This window comes from Mirounga leonina, unplaced genomic scaffold (assembly GCF_011800145.1).
Source record: "Mirounga leonina isolate KUSES-001 unplaced genomic scaffold, KU_Mleo_1.0 Mir_82, whole genome shotgun sequence".
Lineage (NCBI taxonomy): Eukaryota > Metazoa > Chordata > Mammalia > Carnivora > Phocidae > Mirounga > Mirounga leonina.
This window is the reverse complement of record NW_023270825.1, coordinates 745,347-763,327: the sequence shown is the minus strand read 5'-3', so window position 1 is coordinate 763,327 and position 17,981 is coordinate 745,347. Positions and strand designations below refer to the sequence as shown.

The 17,981-nt window shown below is 61.8% G+C and overlaps 2 protein-coding genes across 5 annotated transcripts in view; one reads left to right on the top strand and one right to left on the bottom strand.

Annotated features, from left to right (window-relative positions):
* Window positions 1–17,981, bottom strand: part of BRF1 (BRF1 RNA polymerase III transcription initiation factor subunit) — a 48,117-nt gene that overhangs the window by 17,373 nt on the left and 12,763 nt on the right. For all 4 annotated transcript variants that reach the window (XM_034992963.1, XM_034992964.1, XM_034992959.1 and 1 more), the window contains 2 exons: window positions 5,800–5,831; window positions 3,290–3,362 (listed from right to left, as the gene is read on the bottom strand). In XM_034992963.1, coding sequence (XP_034848854.1) covers window positions 3,290–3,362; window positions 5,800–5,831 — 105 coding nt within the window. The remainder of the gene's footprint in view (window positions 1–3,289; window positions 3,363–5,799; window positions 5,832–17,981) is intronic.
* Window positions 2–1,933, top strand: BTBD6 (BTB domain containing 6; the record flags this gene model as incomplete). The annotated part of the gene is made up of 4 exons (XM_034992637.1): window positions 2–210; window positions 301–391; window positions 528–646; window positions 739–1,933. Coding segments are annotated over 4 exons (1,452 nt in total), but the record flags the coding sequence as incomplete, so codon positions are not given.

The following is a 17,981-nucleotide window of genomic DNA, read 5'->3' as shown; positions in this document are numbered from 1 at the left end:
GCTGTACCCGGCCGCCGGCGCCGCGGCCGCCGCCGCCACCGCCACGGACATCGCCAACAGCAACTCCGCCGCCGCCGCCGCCGGCAGGAAGGGCCCACCCAGCGCGCCGCCGCCCGCCCCGCCGCCGCCCGCGCCCGCGCCGCCCGCGCCAGACAACAACAACTTGGAGAGCCCCAACTGGCAGTCCTTCCACCCGACCCTGCGCGAGAGGTGAGCCCGGGCCGCGCCCGCGCCCGCGCCCCGCGCCCCCGCCCCGGCCCGAGCCCCGAGCCCCGAGCCCCATGCCTCTGCCCTTTGCAGGAACGCGCTCATGTTCAACAACGAGCTCATGGCCGACGTGCACTTCGTCGTGGGGCCCCCGGGGGCAGCCCGCAGGGTGCCTGCCCACAAGGTGAGCGGACGCGCGGCCCAGCTCGCGAGCAGCGACTGTGCTCTCCTGTGCCCTCCCCCCGGGTGTGGCGTGCTGGCATCCCGTCCTGGCATCCGCTGGGGGCAGGGGGGGTTCAGGGCAGCTTGTGTCTCCGCAGTACGTCTTGGCGGTCGGGAGCTCCGTCTTCTATGCCATGTTTTACGGCGACCTGGCAGAAGTCAAGTCAGAAATCCACATCCCCGACGTGGAGCCTGCAGCTTTTCTGATCTTGTTAAAGTACGTGCGTTGCGTGAGGGCGCGGGGAGGGGGTGGGTGCGGCTGCCTGGCGCGCCCCGTGCAGCCCGTGACGCAGCCCCCACCCTGCCCAGGTACATGTACAGCGACGAGATCGACCTGGAAGCCGACACGGTGCTGGCCACCCTCTATGCTGCCAAGAAGTACATCGTCCCCGCTCTGGCAAAAGCCTGCGTCAATTTCCTGGAGACGAGTCTGGAAGCCAAGAACGCCTGCGTCCTGCTGTCCCAGAGCCGGCTGTTTGAGGAACCGGAGCTGACCCAGCGCTGCTGGGAGGTCATCGATGCACAAGCCGAGATGGCCCTGAGGTCTGAAGGCTTCTGCGAAATCGACTGGCAGACGCTGGAAATCATCGTGACGCGGGAGGCGCTCAACGCCAAGGAGGCGGTGGTCTTCGAGGCCGTCCTGCACTGGGCTGAGGCAGAGTGCAAGAGACAGGGCTTGCCGGTCACCCCGCGCAACAAGAGGCACGTCCTGGGGCCTGCCCTCTACCTGGTCCGAATTCCCACCATGACCCTGGAGGAGTTTGCCAATGGCGCTGCCCAGTCGGACATCCTGACCCTGGAGGAGACCCACGACATCTTCCTGTGGTACACGGCGGCCAACAAGCCGCTCCTCAGCTTCCCGCTGACCAAGAGGAAGGGCCTGGCCCCGCAGCGGTGCCACCGCTTCCAGTCTTCCGCCTACCGCAGCAACCAGTGGCGCTACCGCGGGCGCTGTGACAGCATCCAGTTTGCCGTGGACAGGAGGGTGTTCATCGCAGGGCTGGGCCTATACGGGTCCAGCTCTGGGAAAGCCGAGTACAGCGTCAAGATCGAGCTGAAGCGGCTGGGGGTGCTCCTGGCTCAGAACCTGACCAAGTTTGTGTCGGACGGCTCCAGCAACACCTTCTCGGTGTGGTTTGAACACCCCGTGCAGGTGGAACAGGACAGCTTCTACACGGCCAGCGCTGTCCTGGACGGCAGCGAGCTCAGCTACTTTGGGCAGGAGGGCATGACCGAAGTACAGTGCGGGAAGGTGACCTTCCAGTTCCAGTGCTCCTCGGACAGCACCAACGGGACGGGGGTCCAGGGTGGGCAGATCCCCGAGCTCATCTTCTACGCCTGAACTGCCGAGGGGTGGCCCGGACGCGCTAGGACGCGCACCAGCAGGAGGCCTTTCTCTGCAGCCGGCCCCGCCGGGAAGGGACGTGCAGCAGACTGTGCGACCCCTTCCGCCCCTTGCCGGCTGCCTTACCAACAGCATTAAAGGCTTCGCTTCCTTTCTCTCTCTCTCTCTCTCTCTCTCTCGTTCATAGTCAGCGGCAGCCCAGGGCTGGGAACTCGACGCTCTTCCTACACAGCGAGGGCCAGGGCTTCTGCGTCCCGGCAGCTGGGCAGATCTGGGGGCACAAGGCGGGCTTCCTGCAGGCCCCCACCCTGCGGTGCCCACACCACCTGCTCTGTGGGCCTTGCTGCCCCTCCCACCCCCATGAATTCTCAGCACTACCGCGCTTAACCTAAAACCTTCCCTTCATATCCAGAACTGGGAAAAGGCATCTAAAACAGTCCACGTCTAGCTGCATTTTCATAACAAGGTTTCAATGAAACAAGCTACCGAGAGAGAAACGAGTGAAGGAGCATGAAGCCGAGGCACACGCTTTCCCACGTGTCTATGAACGGCATGTCCCTTCCAGCACACGAAAAAGCCTCCAATGCTAAGCCATGCTTCCTGGTTAGAAACAAACTGCCTCCTAGGGAGGCCCGTCTGTCCCCGTCTGTCGGCTTCCACCGTGGGTCTGTGGCCAGAACACTCTGGAAAAGGCCAGGTGTCTGCTTGTGTCGTGCTTCCTGAGGCATTCCAGCCTCTCAGACAAAGCCCTACTGGAGGACTCCGATTTGAGGGTGGCGGGGTGAGGTGGGGCTCTCTGCAGGCCCCAGATGGCCCCTGTGCAGGCATGCTTCGGGGTAAAGCAGGCTCTCTGAGCCCCTTACCTCTGTTCTCTCAGGCTGCACACTTTGTGGCTGGTTGCTTTGTTTCTGAAAAACCTCAGCTTGACCCCGGAGGGAGGGACCATGTCACTCGGCACAGGGACGTGGCCTCTTGGGGGAGGGTCTTAGCTGGGAGTGGAACCCCCAAGCCTAGTGTAGCCCTGCAGCTGTGCCCCTCTCCTGACCCACCCTGCCAGACCCTGCCTTCCCAGCCCCAGGGTACCATGCTGTGGGTTATCCGGGACTGCACCCCTAGCCCGCCCTCCCTGGCCCTGCACCCTGCCTCCTTGAAACAAAATACACTTGTAGAGAATGATGGGCAAAACGGGGAGCAGCCCCCGCAAGCAGACTGTGAGAACAATCTCTCGGTGAAGCTCCAGGGAAGGCAGAATAGGCTAGGAAAGCACCTCTCCGTCTGCAGAGGTCCTGCCTTCCCCAGGGCACCGGCCACCAGGTGTATTCCTCAAGAGGTGGACAGATGGGTCCCGTTTCCCTCTGTACCCTCCTCCACACCTGCCGGGGACTGACCATGGGCGCTCTGGTTCTAAACCAGAAGTAATCCCCAAACTGTCGGGCTCCCAGCTGCTGCTCGGACGTTTCTTACGACCCGGTGGAGCCCCTGTCCCTGCACGGGACGCCCTCCCACCCGACGTACCGATCGCCGGCGCGTTGATGCACAGTTCTCTTGCCAGAAGAAGGAACGTCTTCCCCAGCACGTACACGTTCACCTGTGAGGAAGCAGCCGCAGCTGAGGACAGCACTGGGATTTGGGAAACGTTTGCTTTTGTTCCTTACGACATGCATTTCACCGTTCAGTCTCTGACAGCCCCCCGCCACCCCGGGCCCACCCTGCTTCCCAATCCCAGGCAGCTTTTTCAGACCCTGCACTGTCTCAGCAACGACTGGATCTGCTACGAGAGAGAATGCTGACGTAGAGCCCAGAGCTCACTGTGTGTCGTTCAGAGTGCTCTGCACCCCTGCATGCTCCCTTGCTGGGGTCCTTGTCTGTGTCCCTGTGGACCAGCTCTGTCATGGCCGTGGGTCTCTGCAGGCCTCGGTGACCCCTCCCCCCACCCCCATCAAGTCCAAATTGGCTGTGGAGTCCACCGCCTAACCAGGCTGCTTGCAACTGAACACAGGGTCAAGGACTCTAGGGTGCAGACCTCCAGTGCGGCTGAGCCTGGGGTTGTCCTAAGAGCCGGTCCTGTGCTGACCAAGCCTGGGGGGGTAGGAGGGCTGTGGGGAGGGGATTCTGAGCTGTGTTTGAGGACAGGCGTGGCAGAAGCTGTTCTGCTTGGATAAGGTGCAGATTTGGGAGAAGCCCAGGCTTAGCCCCTTCCGCCTGAGCTGGAGAGGCCTGCCCTGCCCCTGGGACTCGCAGGCCTCAGTGTCCTGGCCCTGGCCCCCTGCCTCTGGTCTCCCTGTAGAGTCCCTCTGCCTTATCAGCCTGGCCTGAGGTCCTGGATGAGGGCCCCTTAGCCTCACGCCCAAAGAAGCCACCAGAAAAGACTGCGAAGAAGCACCAAGAGCGGCCATCGGGGGCTCTCAGGCAGCACAGGTGGGCGTCTGCGGCCCTCAGGGAGGGCTAAAGAATGGTACAAAGTCCGCTTGGAGGAGATGGAGGGTGTGGTGCGGGGGGCCTGCACTCCACACCCAGGCCTCCTCCTCCAGGAAGCCCCCCTCATAGGGCAGGTGGCTCACAGAGCTTGCCTTCGGAAGGGATTCTGCCCCTGGCCTGCCCACCAGAGTGCACTCACAGTGTGTGAGCGTGTGGAAGCGTGCATCTTCTAGGAACACCCCACGCTCCTGCGTCTTCACCCTCCCGACTTCATGCCCCTTTGGGCCAGAGTGGAACTCACCTGCCCCGCAGTGTGCTGCCCCCTCCCCCGCACTGCAGCACCTCCCCTCCCCACCCGCCCCCTCCCCACCTCCCACCTCCCTGACCCTGTCCCAGGCACGTGGAGACCTGGATGCTGCAGAGAAGGGCTCTCTGGAAAGGTCGAATGTTTAAGGGCCATGCTTGTACAATGCATGTGGTTACTGCCGGAGACGCTGACGTTCGTCGGCAGGCATGAGAAACAGTGACATGGGCTCTGCGGACCCCTCCCTGCGTTTGTGGCTCGTCTCCGTGGAGGTGGCCGGCCAGCCTTCCCGCTCCTGTCCAACGGGCAGACGGGCTCTGCACGAAGACGGCCCTGAGTGGCCCTGTGCCAGCCACGGCTTCGTGGGGTGCCAGGACCCCCCACCCGGTTCCTGCCAGGGGTGCTCAGCAGGAGCTGAGCCCTGAGCCTGTGTCAGCCCTTGGCGGCCCTGCACTAGCTCCCTGTGTCCTTGCTGGGAAGGCCCAGGAGGGGACAGGCTGTGAGGCCACACCCTGACCGCACACCGCACGTGGAGCACTGGGCTTCCATGATTCCAGCAGGTTATTATTAGCGTGGCCACAGACTGTTTCAGCAGGGCTCCTGAGAGATGCCATTTATAAAGACAGCTGGGAGGGCAGACACACAGGCAGCATGTGGCTTACACGGAAGTCGAGCCGTGTCAGCACGGGGGGCCCTGTGCAAGCTTTCCTCAAAGGCGTGGGATCTTTGTGAGTCCCGCACGCACCCTTCATACTGTGGTCACTTCTGTTCTCCGTGACCCCCTGCTCTTTCCGAGTCCCCCGTGGAGCGATCCCTCCACCTGCCCCGGTCCCGTCCCCAGGGATGGGACACATGCAGAACCTTGACGGCCCCCCCCCCGTAAGTGTCCCGTCCACACAGGTGTCCTTCCTGCTGGGTCTTTTTCCATCACCTTCAGTAGTTTGCAAACAAGAGATGCAACAGAAAATGCTTTCCTGGTACCCAGACGGGGTCCCCAAATAGACTATAATGTGGCTTTTTATACTGTTGAAGATCCATGCATATGAGTCCCTTTGTTTTTCTCTCAAAGCATCTCCCCTCAGACCAATTTCACCTGGGTCTTTCCACTGGCTCTGAGGCCGGGGCCACCCAGCCCCCAGGGCAGCGCTGTGACCCTGTGTTTACGCCCCCCCCCTCCACCGGTTTTGAAACAGACCACACCCCGGTGTGTCCTCTGTTCTGTGGACCAGCCTCCAGCCTGGGTAGCACAAACCCCAGTCCCAGCCTCCCTTGGGAACGGGGCTCAGGAAGGAAACCAGTCTACCTGGAGCAGGTCACTGAGGTCGAGGAGCATGTCTGTGGCAGGAGTCAAGGAATGTCTGCACCCAAGCCCACAGGCTCCGGCTGCCCAACCCCTTCCCTGAGGCGCAGACGGAATATGTGGCACAGGACCCTGGTGTGAATCCGAGTTCGGCACGGATCCCCCAGGAGGAGTGAGGCATCGGGCTGACTGGAACCTGTGGACCACTCCCAGGGCCAGTGGCATAGCCCTCAGAGTACGCGTGGCCTTCACAGAGCAGCCCCCCGCCCGTGGGGCACGCCCAGAAGCATGGGACGCTCACGCCATCCCTCGAGCAGCCACTGAGAGCCCGCCAGGCACGGCGTGTGGCATCTGCCCCGTGGCGCGTGGCTCCTGGGGGACAGACACGCACAGTGGGCCACCTTTGGTGGCCGGCGGGCACCTCCACGGTGCCGGTGCTGGAGGGGACAGCCACGGGGACTCTGGGACCCGTCCTCACCCTTCGGCAGGTGATTAAGGAGTAACCAGATTAAGTCTCCATGATCTGGCACCCAGCAGGACACACGCACTCACACGCCGAGTGAGGCACCTGGTCGGGCGCAGCGAGACGTCACGTCGCTCACAGGTCTGCCGTGGCTTTGAGACGGTAACGGGAGTCAGACCAGACCCGGTGTCGGGGGCGAGACCCTGGCCCAAACACAGAAGAAGAAAGAAGTCCCCGATGCCACAGGTCCGCGAGGTCCCAGACACCCCACCATGACCTCTAAGGTCCTGAATAAAAGGCTCCCCGTTTCTCGGTCCCTGAAGGCACGCGCTCGGGCGGGAGGGTCGCCACAAGACGACAGAAGGTGCAGGTGCAGACTGACCCGCTCGCTGGCGGGACCAGGTGCGGAAAGAAGAGCAGGGAGCAGAAGGAGCCGTCCTACGGGAGCGAGCGGAAACCCGTGGTGTCGAGACAGACGCACGAGCCCAGGCCCGGAGGCAAAGCTCCAGAGACGTAAACGGGTCAGTGGCTGCCAGGGGTGGGGGCGGGGCCCAGGGACAAACAGGGCAGTTAGCCTCCATATGATGTCACAGCCACGGGCACCGAGGGCACAGGACGGGCAGGTGCCCGGTGAGCCGCCATCATGGCAACACGGGGCCCCCACCGACGGGGACACCCAGCACAGCTGTGCAGGCGTGGACCGGGAAACTCTGTGTGCGCACTGGGGGGCGATGGGGAAGTCCGCACCGTTCTGCCTTTAACCTACAACTGCTCTGAGAGATGAAGTCTGTTCAAAAGATAAAATAAAAGCCAAGTAACGGGTAGAAGTTTTGAACAGACACTTCAAGAGAAGCATAGCGTTCATGAGCACATGACAAGAACCCGCCCTCGTTAGTTATCCGAGAAATGCTGACAAAGTGCCCCCCAACGGCACCAAATGCTGGCAAGGATGGGGGCCACCCCAACCCACGCACCTGCCGGCGGGGTACCACGGAACAACCGCTTTGGAGAAAGGCCACAGCTTCCTGTAACCCTGACCACACACCTGCCTGTGACCAGCTACTCCGCACCAAGGTATTTACCCACGGACACGAAAGCCCGCGTCCACGCACGAGCCTCACACCAACAGCCAAAGGCACAGAGGGCCCAGATGTCCACCGACAGCAGAACCCGTGGCCGGTCACACGTTCCTACAATGGAGCGACCATTTCATGGTACACACAACATGGACGGGTCCAAAAGCTTGCCTAGTGACACAAATCTTACAGACCAGGGCTTCCCGTTACCGGACGCTCAGAACAAGCCAGACTAACCGATGGGAGTCCTCGGACAGTGGGTGCCTCAGGGGCAGGGGGCGGCCTGACCAGAAGGGCCGCAGGCTGGTGTCGCCCAGATCCTGCTGGGAGGTCTGGTTGCAGAGATGCACACATATGGCAAAACTCCCCAAATGGTACCACTGATACTTGTGTCTTTTGTTTTATGCCAATTTTCCCACAAAAGGGAAACGAGCAACGTAGCAAATACCAGAATCTAGTCGTTAATGACCTGCCAGCTGAAGGGCCTGTGGGGAACAGCAGAGGGCTGTGCCAGGAAGTGCGAGGCTGGGGTGTCCACTGTGTGGTCCTTCAACCCTGCCGGGGGTCTGAGAGTCCCCACGGTAAAATGATGGGGGAAGTGCGCGTATCTTACAGAGGAGACGGGACTTCACGTCGTACCCGTGTGGACAGGCCTGGCGTCCTTGAGACGCTAGAGGTGGTAGGGCACGTGGCCGCCTGGACGCAGTGGCAGGCTCAACCGCGTGCATCCCTACGTGGGCGTCCACATTCCCCTCGTGACCTGCCTGGGGCCCAAGCCTGCTCATGCCCTCGGGGCCCGGCCCACGGCAGCTCCCCCGACTCATGGGCCTTTAGGGGTGTTCTGGTGGCTTTGGAAAGTCTTCTGTCTGGCCTGGCCAGTGGGCCTGTGTCTCTCCCTTTTTGCTAAGCAGCTGCTTCTAACCTTCCTGGCACAGGGACGCCAACCAGACGTCCAAATTTGCTGGAATCCTAAAAAAGTCAGCACGGACGAGGCCTGTCTGCTGGTGCCAGGCGCAAGCACATCTGCTCTGACGGCCTCCCTCCTGGTCCCTGACCTGCCCTGCCCGGTGGGACTTCCGCTCAGCGAGCACCAACTCGGAGTGCCGGCCCTCGAAGAGACGCGTAAACGCAGAGAACGGTGGCGCACAAAACACCGTCAGAAGATTCTAGACACTCCTGAGAGTCCAAACGGACCAGAACGCAGGGGGCTCCTGCAGACCACCAGCGGGCTTTGGGCAAGTGTGCCCGGGCCGGCACTCCCAGCCGTCACGCCAGGGCCCTCAGGACACCATCTGGCTGGTCTGCGTGTGGCTTCCGAAGAACCATCAGACTTGACTTAAACTCAGGCCCGTTTTCAGTAAGTAGAAAGGTAGACGGATTTAAAGGCAAAAGCACACGAGATTTCTGGACAGCCTCGCGCCGCGCCCTGCGTCAGGGTGCCCGAAGGGAAAACCAGACAAACAGCGCTGACGTCCAGTCCAACAGAAGGTCTGGCAAGTGGTGCGTGTGCTTCCAGCAGACGAGGGTGGGGACGGCGGGGTGGCCACGCTACGAGCCGGCACCGCCACTCCCAGGCCCGGCGGAGAGACAGGGAGGCCGGGAGCGGCGGCAGGGTCAGCACCAAGAGTGGACCCCTGCGCCTCACGCAAGAGGATGACCTGCCCAGCAGCGTCCACTGTGCACCGTCCAGCCCACACCCCCTTCCGCAGGCAGCTCCGCTGGGACTCAACTTTGCCCAGGCAGCCACACCACGTGGCACTTATTTACAGACCTAGCAGGTCTCTGTTTGGAGAGGCGCTCACAGCCAAGCCCCCACGAGGACAGAGGCCACCAGGAACCCTCAACGCCCTGCCCACTGCGCGAGCTGCGCCTGGCAGAAGAGCGAGTACCCTGCAGGGCGCCGGCGCCCGCTCCCCGCGCCCGCTCAGCGCGCACACGCACACACACACCGGCGCCCGCTCCCTGCGCACACTCAGCGCACACACACATGCACACGCAACACCAGCGCCTGCTCCCCGCGCACAAGCACCGGCACCCACTCCCCATGCACACTCAACACACACGCACACACCGGCTCACGCTCCCCATGCACACTCAGCGCGCACACGCACACACACACCGGCGCCCGCTCCCCGCGCACACTCAGCGCACACACACATGCACACGCACACACCAGCGCCTGCTCCCCGCGCACACGCGCACAAGCACCGGCGCCTGCTCCCCGTGCACACTCAGCACACGCACACGCACCGGCTCATGCTCCCCGCGCACACACACACACGCACACACCGGCTCACGCTCCCCGCGCACACTAGGCACACACACACACCGGCGCCCGCTCCCCGCGCACGCTCAGCGCGCACACGCACACACACACCGGCGCCCGCTCTCCGCGCACACTCAGCGCACACACACACGCACACACACCAGCGCCCGCTCCCTGCGCATGCTCAGCGCGCACACGCACACACACACACACACCGGCTCACGCTCCCTGCACACACTCAGCACACACACACACGCACCCACACCGGCTCACGCTCCCCGCGCACACTCAGCGCGCACACGCACACACACACACACCGGCGCCCGCTCCCCGCGCACACTCAGCACACACACACACATGCACACACACTGGCGCCCGCTCCCCGCGCACGCTCAGCACACACACGCACACACACCGGCTCACGCTCCCCGTGCACTCAGTGCACACACGCACACACACACCAGCTCACGCTCCCCATGCACACTCAGCGCACACACGCACACACACACACCGGTGCCCGCTCCCCGCGCACGCTTATCCTGCTCCCAGAACAGTCCACGTCCCCAGCACAGTGCACCTGCCCCCCGAGACAGGGCCCGGCGGGGGTGTCCTGTGGTGGGGTCTCCCTTGTATAGTTACTCTCCAGATAATCGACACAGGCCACCATCATCACTCTGCATGCCGTTCCCACAGTCCGGAGGTGCCTGCAGCCCACCCTCCCGGCTCCATGCCAGGGCCCGGGCCAGGAAGCGGTGTGAGAAGGGCCTCGGGCCGGATCCCAGTCAGCCGCGTGCACCGGCCCACCAGTGCCCTGCCTCCCGGACTGCTGGGGGAGGGCAGAGCTCGGGCCCGCAGCCCCGGCACGCAGAGACAGTCCCCCCTGTGCTGCCGGCTGCCGGCTGAGCACACCTGCGCGTGGGGCTCAGGCTCAGCGAGGCGCTAAGCACATGAGCCCTGGTGCAGCCCGCACTCGGGCATCCCGCTGACCACCGTGCTGCGGCTGTCCGCTCCTCGCTGGCTGGCGGCAGGCCAGCATCTCTGGCTGGGGGGCTCCGGGAAGGTCAGCACTCCTGATGCCAGGAGCTGCTGTGGCTGAGAAGAGGGAAGGAGGGGGAGGGAGGCCGGAGCGGGAAGCTGCAGCCTGGTGGCCACGGGGAGAGCCATGGGGAGAGCCACGGGGAGTCCAGGCAAGGAGGCAGCAAGGCCTGACTTCGGTCAGGAAAGGCTCACCCGCGGCTTGAGGCAAACCACCTAGGGCCCAGCCGCAGAAAGAGCCGTCGGGGTGAATGCCAAGCTAGGAGGGGCTGCGGCTCACCGCCACGAGAGTGTGCAACATCGCCCTCCAGCAGGACGCACAGGAGGACAAGCCAAAAAGCCAGATACGACGCAGGAGAGCAACTGGGAGTCACGCCTGTGGGGAAGACCCTCAAAAGAAGGAGGGCCAAGCACGAGGCCTGGGGCGCACACAGTCCTGCTGGGAGGAAGGTGAGCTTAAGGTTGCAGGCGTTTCCCAGACAGCCAGGCTCAAGGGGCCGACCGCCAAGAGCAGGCAGAAGTGGGCTGAAGGGCGTGCGTACAGGCTCCCTGCAGACCGTGCCCAGCAGCAGTGAGCGTGGCAGGGCAGGAAGAGCGGGAACAGGGGGGAAGAAAGGGCCTGAGGTGAGCGCACAGCCAAGTCTAACGGTGAGGGGGCCAGCCTAGCTCCCCGCTCTCCACCTGCCTGCCACAGGATGTGAAACCCCCTCGGGGGAACAATTACACACAGGCCCCACAGTTTTTCAAACACAATATCCATCAATTCAATAAAAACTTACCCAGCATGACAACAGGCAAGACCAAATAAATACCCCCAACCAGTAAAAACAGAACCACCAATGACCCTCCCGTGGGCTATTAAAGACTTTCGTGTAACTTACGAGATGGGGAAATTTACCAAAGACTTAGAATCTGATAAACAGTGATAATTGAAGTTAGGAAGTTACTTAACAGATAGGTTTAAGACGCGGTTACACACAGCCAAGGAAAGGCCGAGGGAACTCAGGTCACTGGAGAACACTCAGACTGAAATGGAGAGAGAAGGAAAACAAACAGAACGGGAACCACAAAACCCAAGGTGGGATGGGATGCTGTGCGTGGGCCTGGAGCCCAGAAGGGAAAGGGGGGGGCACACACCGGACCGGACACCACGCTGCCCCCGACTCGCCCAGAACAAAATACGTGAAGCCACCAATTCTAGAAGCTCTACAAACAAAAGGACAAAGATACCCCCTCCCAGCAGGCAGTGAGGGGAGCTGAGTTCCTTGACAAGTGATGAGAAGATGCAGAGTCCCCTGGACCCTGGACCCTGGACCCTGGACAGGACAGGGAGCCGGGGAGCAGGGTGGCCGGCAGGCGCCGCAGAAACGACTGCCAGCCACTCCGAACATCTGCCGAGTGAAGATGTTCCACACAAATCAGAGCGGAGAGAATCTTTCCAGCAGGCAGACCAAACACGGAGGAGAATGGTCCGGACCAACGCACAAAATCAGGATGGGAAGGGTGACGACGGGGAAGTGTGAGCGAGCCTCCGGGATCAGGCAGCGGTGGCCACGCTGAGGCAGCGCCGTGGGGTCCATGTGGTTCGCGTGGCCTGGGGGGTGGGTGCTGCAGCTGAGGCAGAATCTGCAAAGTCATGGCACAGGATGGAACCACTAGGGTGGTGGGCAAAACGGTGACAAGTACATGCAGAACAGACAAGCTGTTTAAAGGAAAACAGGACAAAACACCTGACTTCTCTGACAGGTGGTGAGAAGGAGAGAACAAAAGACAAATGGAACGAACAGAAAAACTGGTGGAATTAAACACAAATATAGCAATAAGACGTTTAATATTTTAAGACTGGATTAAAAAATCAGAGACACACACACAATTATACGTTGCTCACAACAGACAGTCTGAACTATGTCAGGAGGGACTGGATCTCAAGATGGAAGAGATGGACCGCGCACACACGAAGCGAGAGAGCAGGCGTCCTTGGGCCGCGTCAGATGCGGGAGAATCGCGGGGAGAGGTGCTCGGTCATCAGGGGACGTTCCGTGAGGCTCAGAGTCATCTCCCCCAGGGGACAGACCGTGTCCGGGCTGCATCCTCCCAACAAGGCCGCCCCAGCACAACGGGACCCGGCGGGGTTGGGGGAAAGACGTGAGAGGCTCAGCGCTCTCCTTCTGGTGCGGCAGGCAAATGTCAGCAGGGATGAGGTGGCCGTGACCTGATCGGTATTCCAAGAGCACTCTGCCCAGCAACCACGGACATGCATTCTCCCGAAACGTACCAAGTGGACCGTGCGCTGAGCTGTGAATCAAGGCACAGGAAATGTGGGACCGCGTTTGGTGGATTCCCCGGGCCCACACACAGCTGCGCTGGAAACTGATCATACAAAGATAACTACAAAACCCCCAACTGTTCTCAAAATACACAGTAGACTTGTACGGGACTCAGGGACCTGAGACAAAGTAACAATGTCAATTAGAAAATATTCTGGAGCAGAGTGATGATAAGAAGGGGACACATCAAAGCTGCATGATGTCACTAAGCTCTGTCTAGAGGAAAATTCAGAGTCTCAAGTGCTGTTATTAGAAAAACAGAAAGACTACAATCAAGAACCTGAGCATCCGTCTTAGGAAGCGAGAAAACTAGTAAGTCAAACCGAAAGAAAACAGAGAAAGAGGAAAAACAGAAAGAAATCAATGACACAGAAAATAAGCACGCACCACAGGTCAATGACCAAGCAGAAGTCTGGCTCCTCAGGAGGACACCGGGGCGCCCCCACCGCGGGCGGGCACAACCGCCTGGTGGTGCCGCACATGGTTCAACACGGAGCGCCAACGACATCCTGCGCACGCGCCTGCACCCCCTGAACCGCCCAGACCGCAGACCGTGCGGCCAAGAGATGGGGGCTTTGGGGTGGGGCTGCTTCCAGGTGACAGGGCGAGGGCCCCGCTGAGTCGTGGGCTCTACTGGGTGAACTGCGCGGTATGTGGGTTATGTCTCCATAAAGCCGCCACCCAGAAAAAAAAGACTCCTAAAGCCGGCAGCACCCCAGCAAGGCGGAGCAAAGGAAAAGGAGGCAGAGCCACCCGCGGGAGACGCGGAAGGGGGCGTCCACCGTGGTGGCAGGGTGCCAAGCAGGCGTAACGACTCTATGCCAACACAGGTGGGGTCTGAAATCACGTGAACGGTGCCTTGCCAGAGGAAACGGAGCAGAACTGACAAACAGGCACCAAGTCTGAACGCTGCCGTGCGTGCTGCCGAAATGGAATCCGTAATTGCCACACTGCCACGAAAACGCTAAAGGCCCAGAGGGCTTCGCGGTGGATTCCCCCAGACGCCTAATGAAGAAACAGGGCTGACGGCCTCCAAGCCACCGGGTGCCGCATCCCCGACAAGGATGCGCCAAGAAGAACCGGAACACGGGCCAACCGCACAGCTGCCACGTGACATGGGCAGAGACGCCTGGCAATGCCTACGGGGGGGTAACACGCCATGGCCAAGGCTGCCCTAACTTCTAAAGATCAGTCAGCGTGATTCAGCTCAGCACCCTTAAGGGACAGACCCCACGTGACGGTCACACCGACAAACACGTGGGAGACTCACGCCCTTCCTGACAAGAGCCCTCGGCAGCAGGAGAGAGGACACGTCCTCCACCCGATAAAGGGTGTCTGCCGGGGCCCGCAGACTTGCACAGTGGGCGTGGGCAGCGCCATCCGTGGCCCGGGCACAGCCAAGGACGCCTCCCTCAGGGGCACGCACACCACGGGGGTGACAGGCACACAGATCAGAAGGGCTGAGCTAGAGTTGGCCGCACACGGGTACGCTAAGGAAGATTACGTGAGATTAATAACTGAATTTTGTAGTATTGGACATAACGTCAATGTACGAAACTGGACTGTCCCTGTCTGCATCACCAACAAGAGGCCATCGACGTTCGTGCCAACACTCGCTCAGGAATAAAGCGAACAAAGCACGGGAAAGGCCCCTTGTCCAAAGTAACACAAGGCCGCCGCAAGTAGGGAACCCCGGAAGAAACAACAGATAGTCAATGATCGGAAGAATCAGTATCGTTCACATCAATGTCTTTTTCAATCCCCCACAAGTGGACCCATAAACCCCAATCAAAAAATCACACAAGATTTCTCACAGGAATAGACCATCTGATTCAAAACCTTGCACAGAAGGACAGAGGGCCAAGGACAGTGCAGACGCCCGAGGCAGCAGGTCCTCGGATGCATGCCCGAGCCACGGTTCTAGCAGTCTGCTATTGGCCCATGGGCAGGCGAGCGGACCCCAGGAGGGCTCCGAGACGCCGGCGGCAGACCCTCGCGCACCGCGTGCTGGATGGCCCTCGCAGAGAAGCAAACCCGACCCCTCCTCAGAAATCCCAAACTCCAGGCTGCCTGGGTGGCTCAGCAGTTAAGCGTCTGCCTTCGGCTCGGGTCCTGGGATCGAGCCCCACATCCGGCTCCCTTCTCCGCGGGAAGCCCGCTTCTCCCTCTCCCCCTTCTTGTGTTCCCTCTCTCACTGTGTCTCTCTCTGTCAAACAGATAAAATCTTTTTTAAAAATTCTCAATGGTCTGTTTAAAAAAAAAAAGAAAGAAATCCTAAACTCCAAGGGGACCCGTAAAACCGAAAGCTCCTGGAAGGGACCCCACGAGAGTACTTCCACGACCTGGGGCAGGCAAACTGGTGCACACATCAGCCGTAAAGGACAAGACGTGAAGATGGCCCTCGCTAAGAGTTCTGCCCACGGGAAGGTCCCACAGAACGGACGCAGCCGGGAGGGGAGGCTACTTGCCACGCAGACACCTGGCCCGCGCCTGGACCCAGGACACAGCTGTGCACACTGCTCGGGGCAGGACTGACCTCCCGGCCAGCAGCCCCCAGGGCTCCAGAAGCCCCCGGCTGGCCAACACGCGGTGCAGGCACCACGTCAGCGCCTAGCGGCTTTGGATCTGCAACTTCCTGTGCCCAGTGACGCCGGCCGCCTCTCACACGTGCCAGCCAGCCGTCCCGCGGCCTTCTTTCAACCACGGGCCCCGTCAGCTACACAGACACCCAGTGGGGCCCGTCACAGGAGTGAGCTCCCGGTGAGCACGGACTCCGGGGCTGACAGGCCCACACAGGTTCATCGGTGTAACCGACGCACCATCTGGGGGAGGGGGGTGTCTGCCCCGGGGGAGGACGTGCGTGGGGGGTGGGGCTCTCCCACAATCTCACTGTGAACCGAAAACTCATCTAGAAAATCGTCATTTAAAAACATTTTCTTGGGCGCCTGGGCGGCTCAGTCGTTAAGCGTCTGCCTTCGGCTCAGGTCATGATCCCAGGGTCCTGGGATCGAGCCCCGCGTCGGGCTCCCTGCTCCTTGGGAGCCTGCTTCTCCCTCTGCTTCTCTCTCTCTCTCTCTCATGAATAAATAAATAAAATCTTTAAAAAAAATAAAAACATTTTCTTTAAACTCCTTGGTTGTCCTTGGAGACACACAGGGAGGGGCAGAGGGAAGCAGGTAAAGGTGGGCTGGGGGCTGGTGGCAGGAGGGACAGTCCCGGCCTGTACTGCCCTCTGAACAAGCAAGAAACAGGGTCGTCAGACGAACGTGAGGAGGGGACACGCAGTGGCTGGAGTCACAGAAGTCAGACTCTGGAAGCCCAGCCCCGGCCCGCGAAGCAAACTCCTCCCACAGCCCCGGGGGACGAGGGTCTGCAGGCGGTGGTGTGCGTACCCGTCCCCCGCCGCCAGGCCCCCGTGGGTGCTGGCAGCCGCAGGCGAGAGGCCACCCCGCACACACAGCTTCCAGGCTCAGGCCTGCCGGCAGCTCGGTGGCACCCCATAAACATCAAAGGCTTCAACACCAGCCGTGGTGGCAAGACCCCCCCTCACTGGTGCGCACAGACCCGCCTGGCTGCCGCCCTAACGCTTCTGCCCAGGGACGGCGGGCTCGGCTCCTGTCTGGCGCCCCCACCTCGGGCGACAGTGACCGCACCGCTGGGCCGAGTGGGGACTCTGCCGTAGTAAGAAAGGCTCCCCCACAGGGGCCCTGCCCTCTCCCTCCCGCCACAGCGCCCGCCCGCGGCACCCCACTGCTCTTCCCGCGGCCAGCGTGCCGTCCAGTGGTCGGCACCTGCTTCTCCCACGGGAGCTTCTGCTCTGAGCCCCACGCTTTGGACAGATCCCAGAGCCTGGCCTGCACACCAGGTCCCGCTCCCTGGTGCTGCCGTGAACGCGGGGGCAGAGCCCACCGGCCCTCGAGCTCCGTGCACCTGCTCAGCGACGTCAGCGCCACACACAGGTTTTGGGGGGAGCAGAGCACAACAAAGGCCAGGCAGGCACGTCCGAGCAGCGGCGGGGTCTGGCGGGGTGCCGGGATGGGACCCCGAGGCCCATCCCCACTTCGAGCGTTCACCTGCTTCGGGCACTTTATGCTGGAACCACACGTTTCCGAAATACGTTTTAAGGACAGATTCTCCTGTTGAGGGCTGCCCAAGCGGAAGGGCAGCCGAGACGCCCAGCCATGCACGCTGCCACCAGGAGCCTTCCAGCAGCCCACGTAACAGGAACCACGCTGGGGCCGTAAGCCAGTGACGGCGGCCTGTGACGGGGACACAGACGCCGCGAGAGGTGCCCAGACGGGACTGCTGCCCCCAGAGAGACGCGGGCACCACTCCCCCCAGAACGGGACATCACCGACAGACAGGAAGCGCTCAGAGGACACAAAGAGCTCCTCCAGCTGGAAGCACGGGAGCAGCAATGAAGACGTGGCGGGAGACAGAGTCCCCCGAAGTGAAGGGGAAGCGGGAGCCAGGAGAACACGCGAGCAGGCAGATGGCGGGCTGTGCCGTGAGCGACAGTGAGGCCAAGGGAGGAACCGTGAGCGGCTCGAGAGGCCGCGGCAGGGACTCTGGGTCCACAGCTCGGAGAGAACAAAGGCCTCCGGGGAACAGCACGCCCACCGCAGGCAGAGCCCCGGGTCGGGACGCCCAGCTGCTCGACAGGAGACGGGGAGCAGAAGACTGTGGGCACCGCTGTCCAAATCCTGGAGATGGACGTGCAACCTGGAGTCCGCCAGGCCGTCCCCAAGAGCGCTGGCGGAAGGAGACCACCTGCAGGAAACCACCGGAGGCTACACGAAACAAGGACACGGGACCAGAGGCGAACGGAGCCCAGAGGGACGGCGGAAAAGAGGCACAAGCAGGCACAGGGGGCGGACAGCCGGGGTGGAGGGCGAGAGAGCCCGGAAGGCTCTCCCAGGGGGACGCAGCAGACAGAATTCTGCCGGGGCCGTGCAGGGGTGCAGGCGGTCCAAGCGCAAGAGTGGAACAGACCCCCGTCCTCTCCAAGAAGGCCCAGC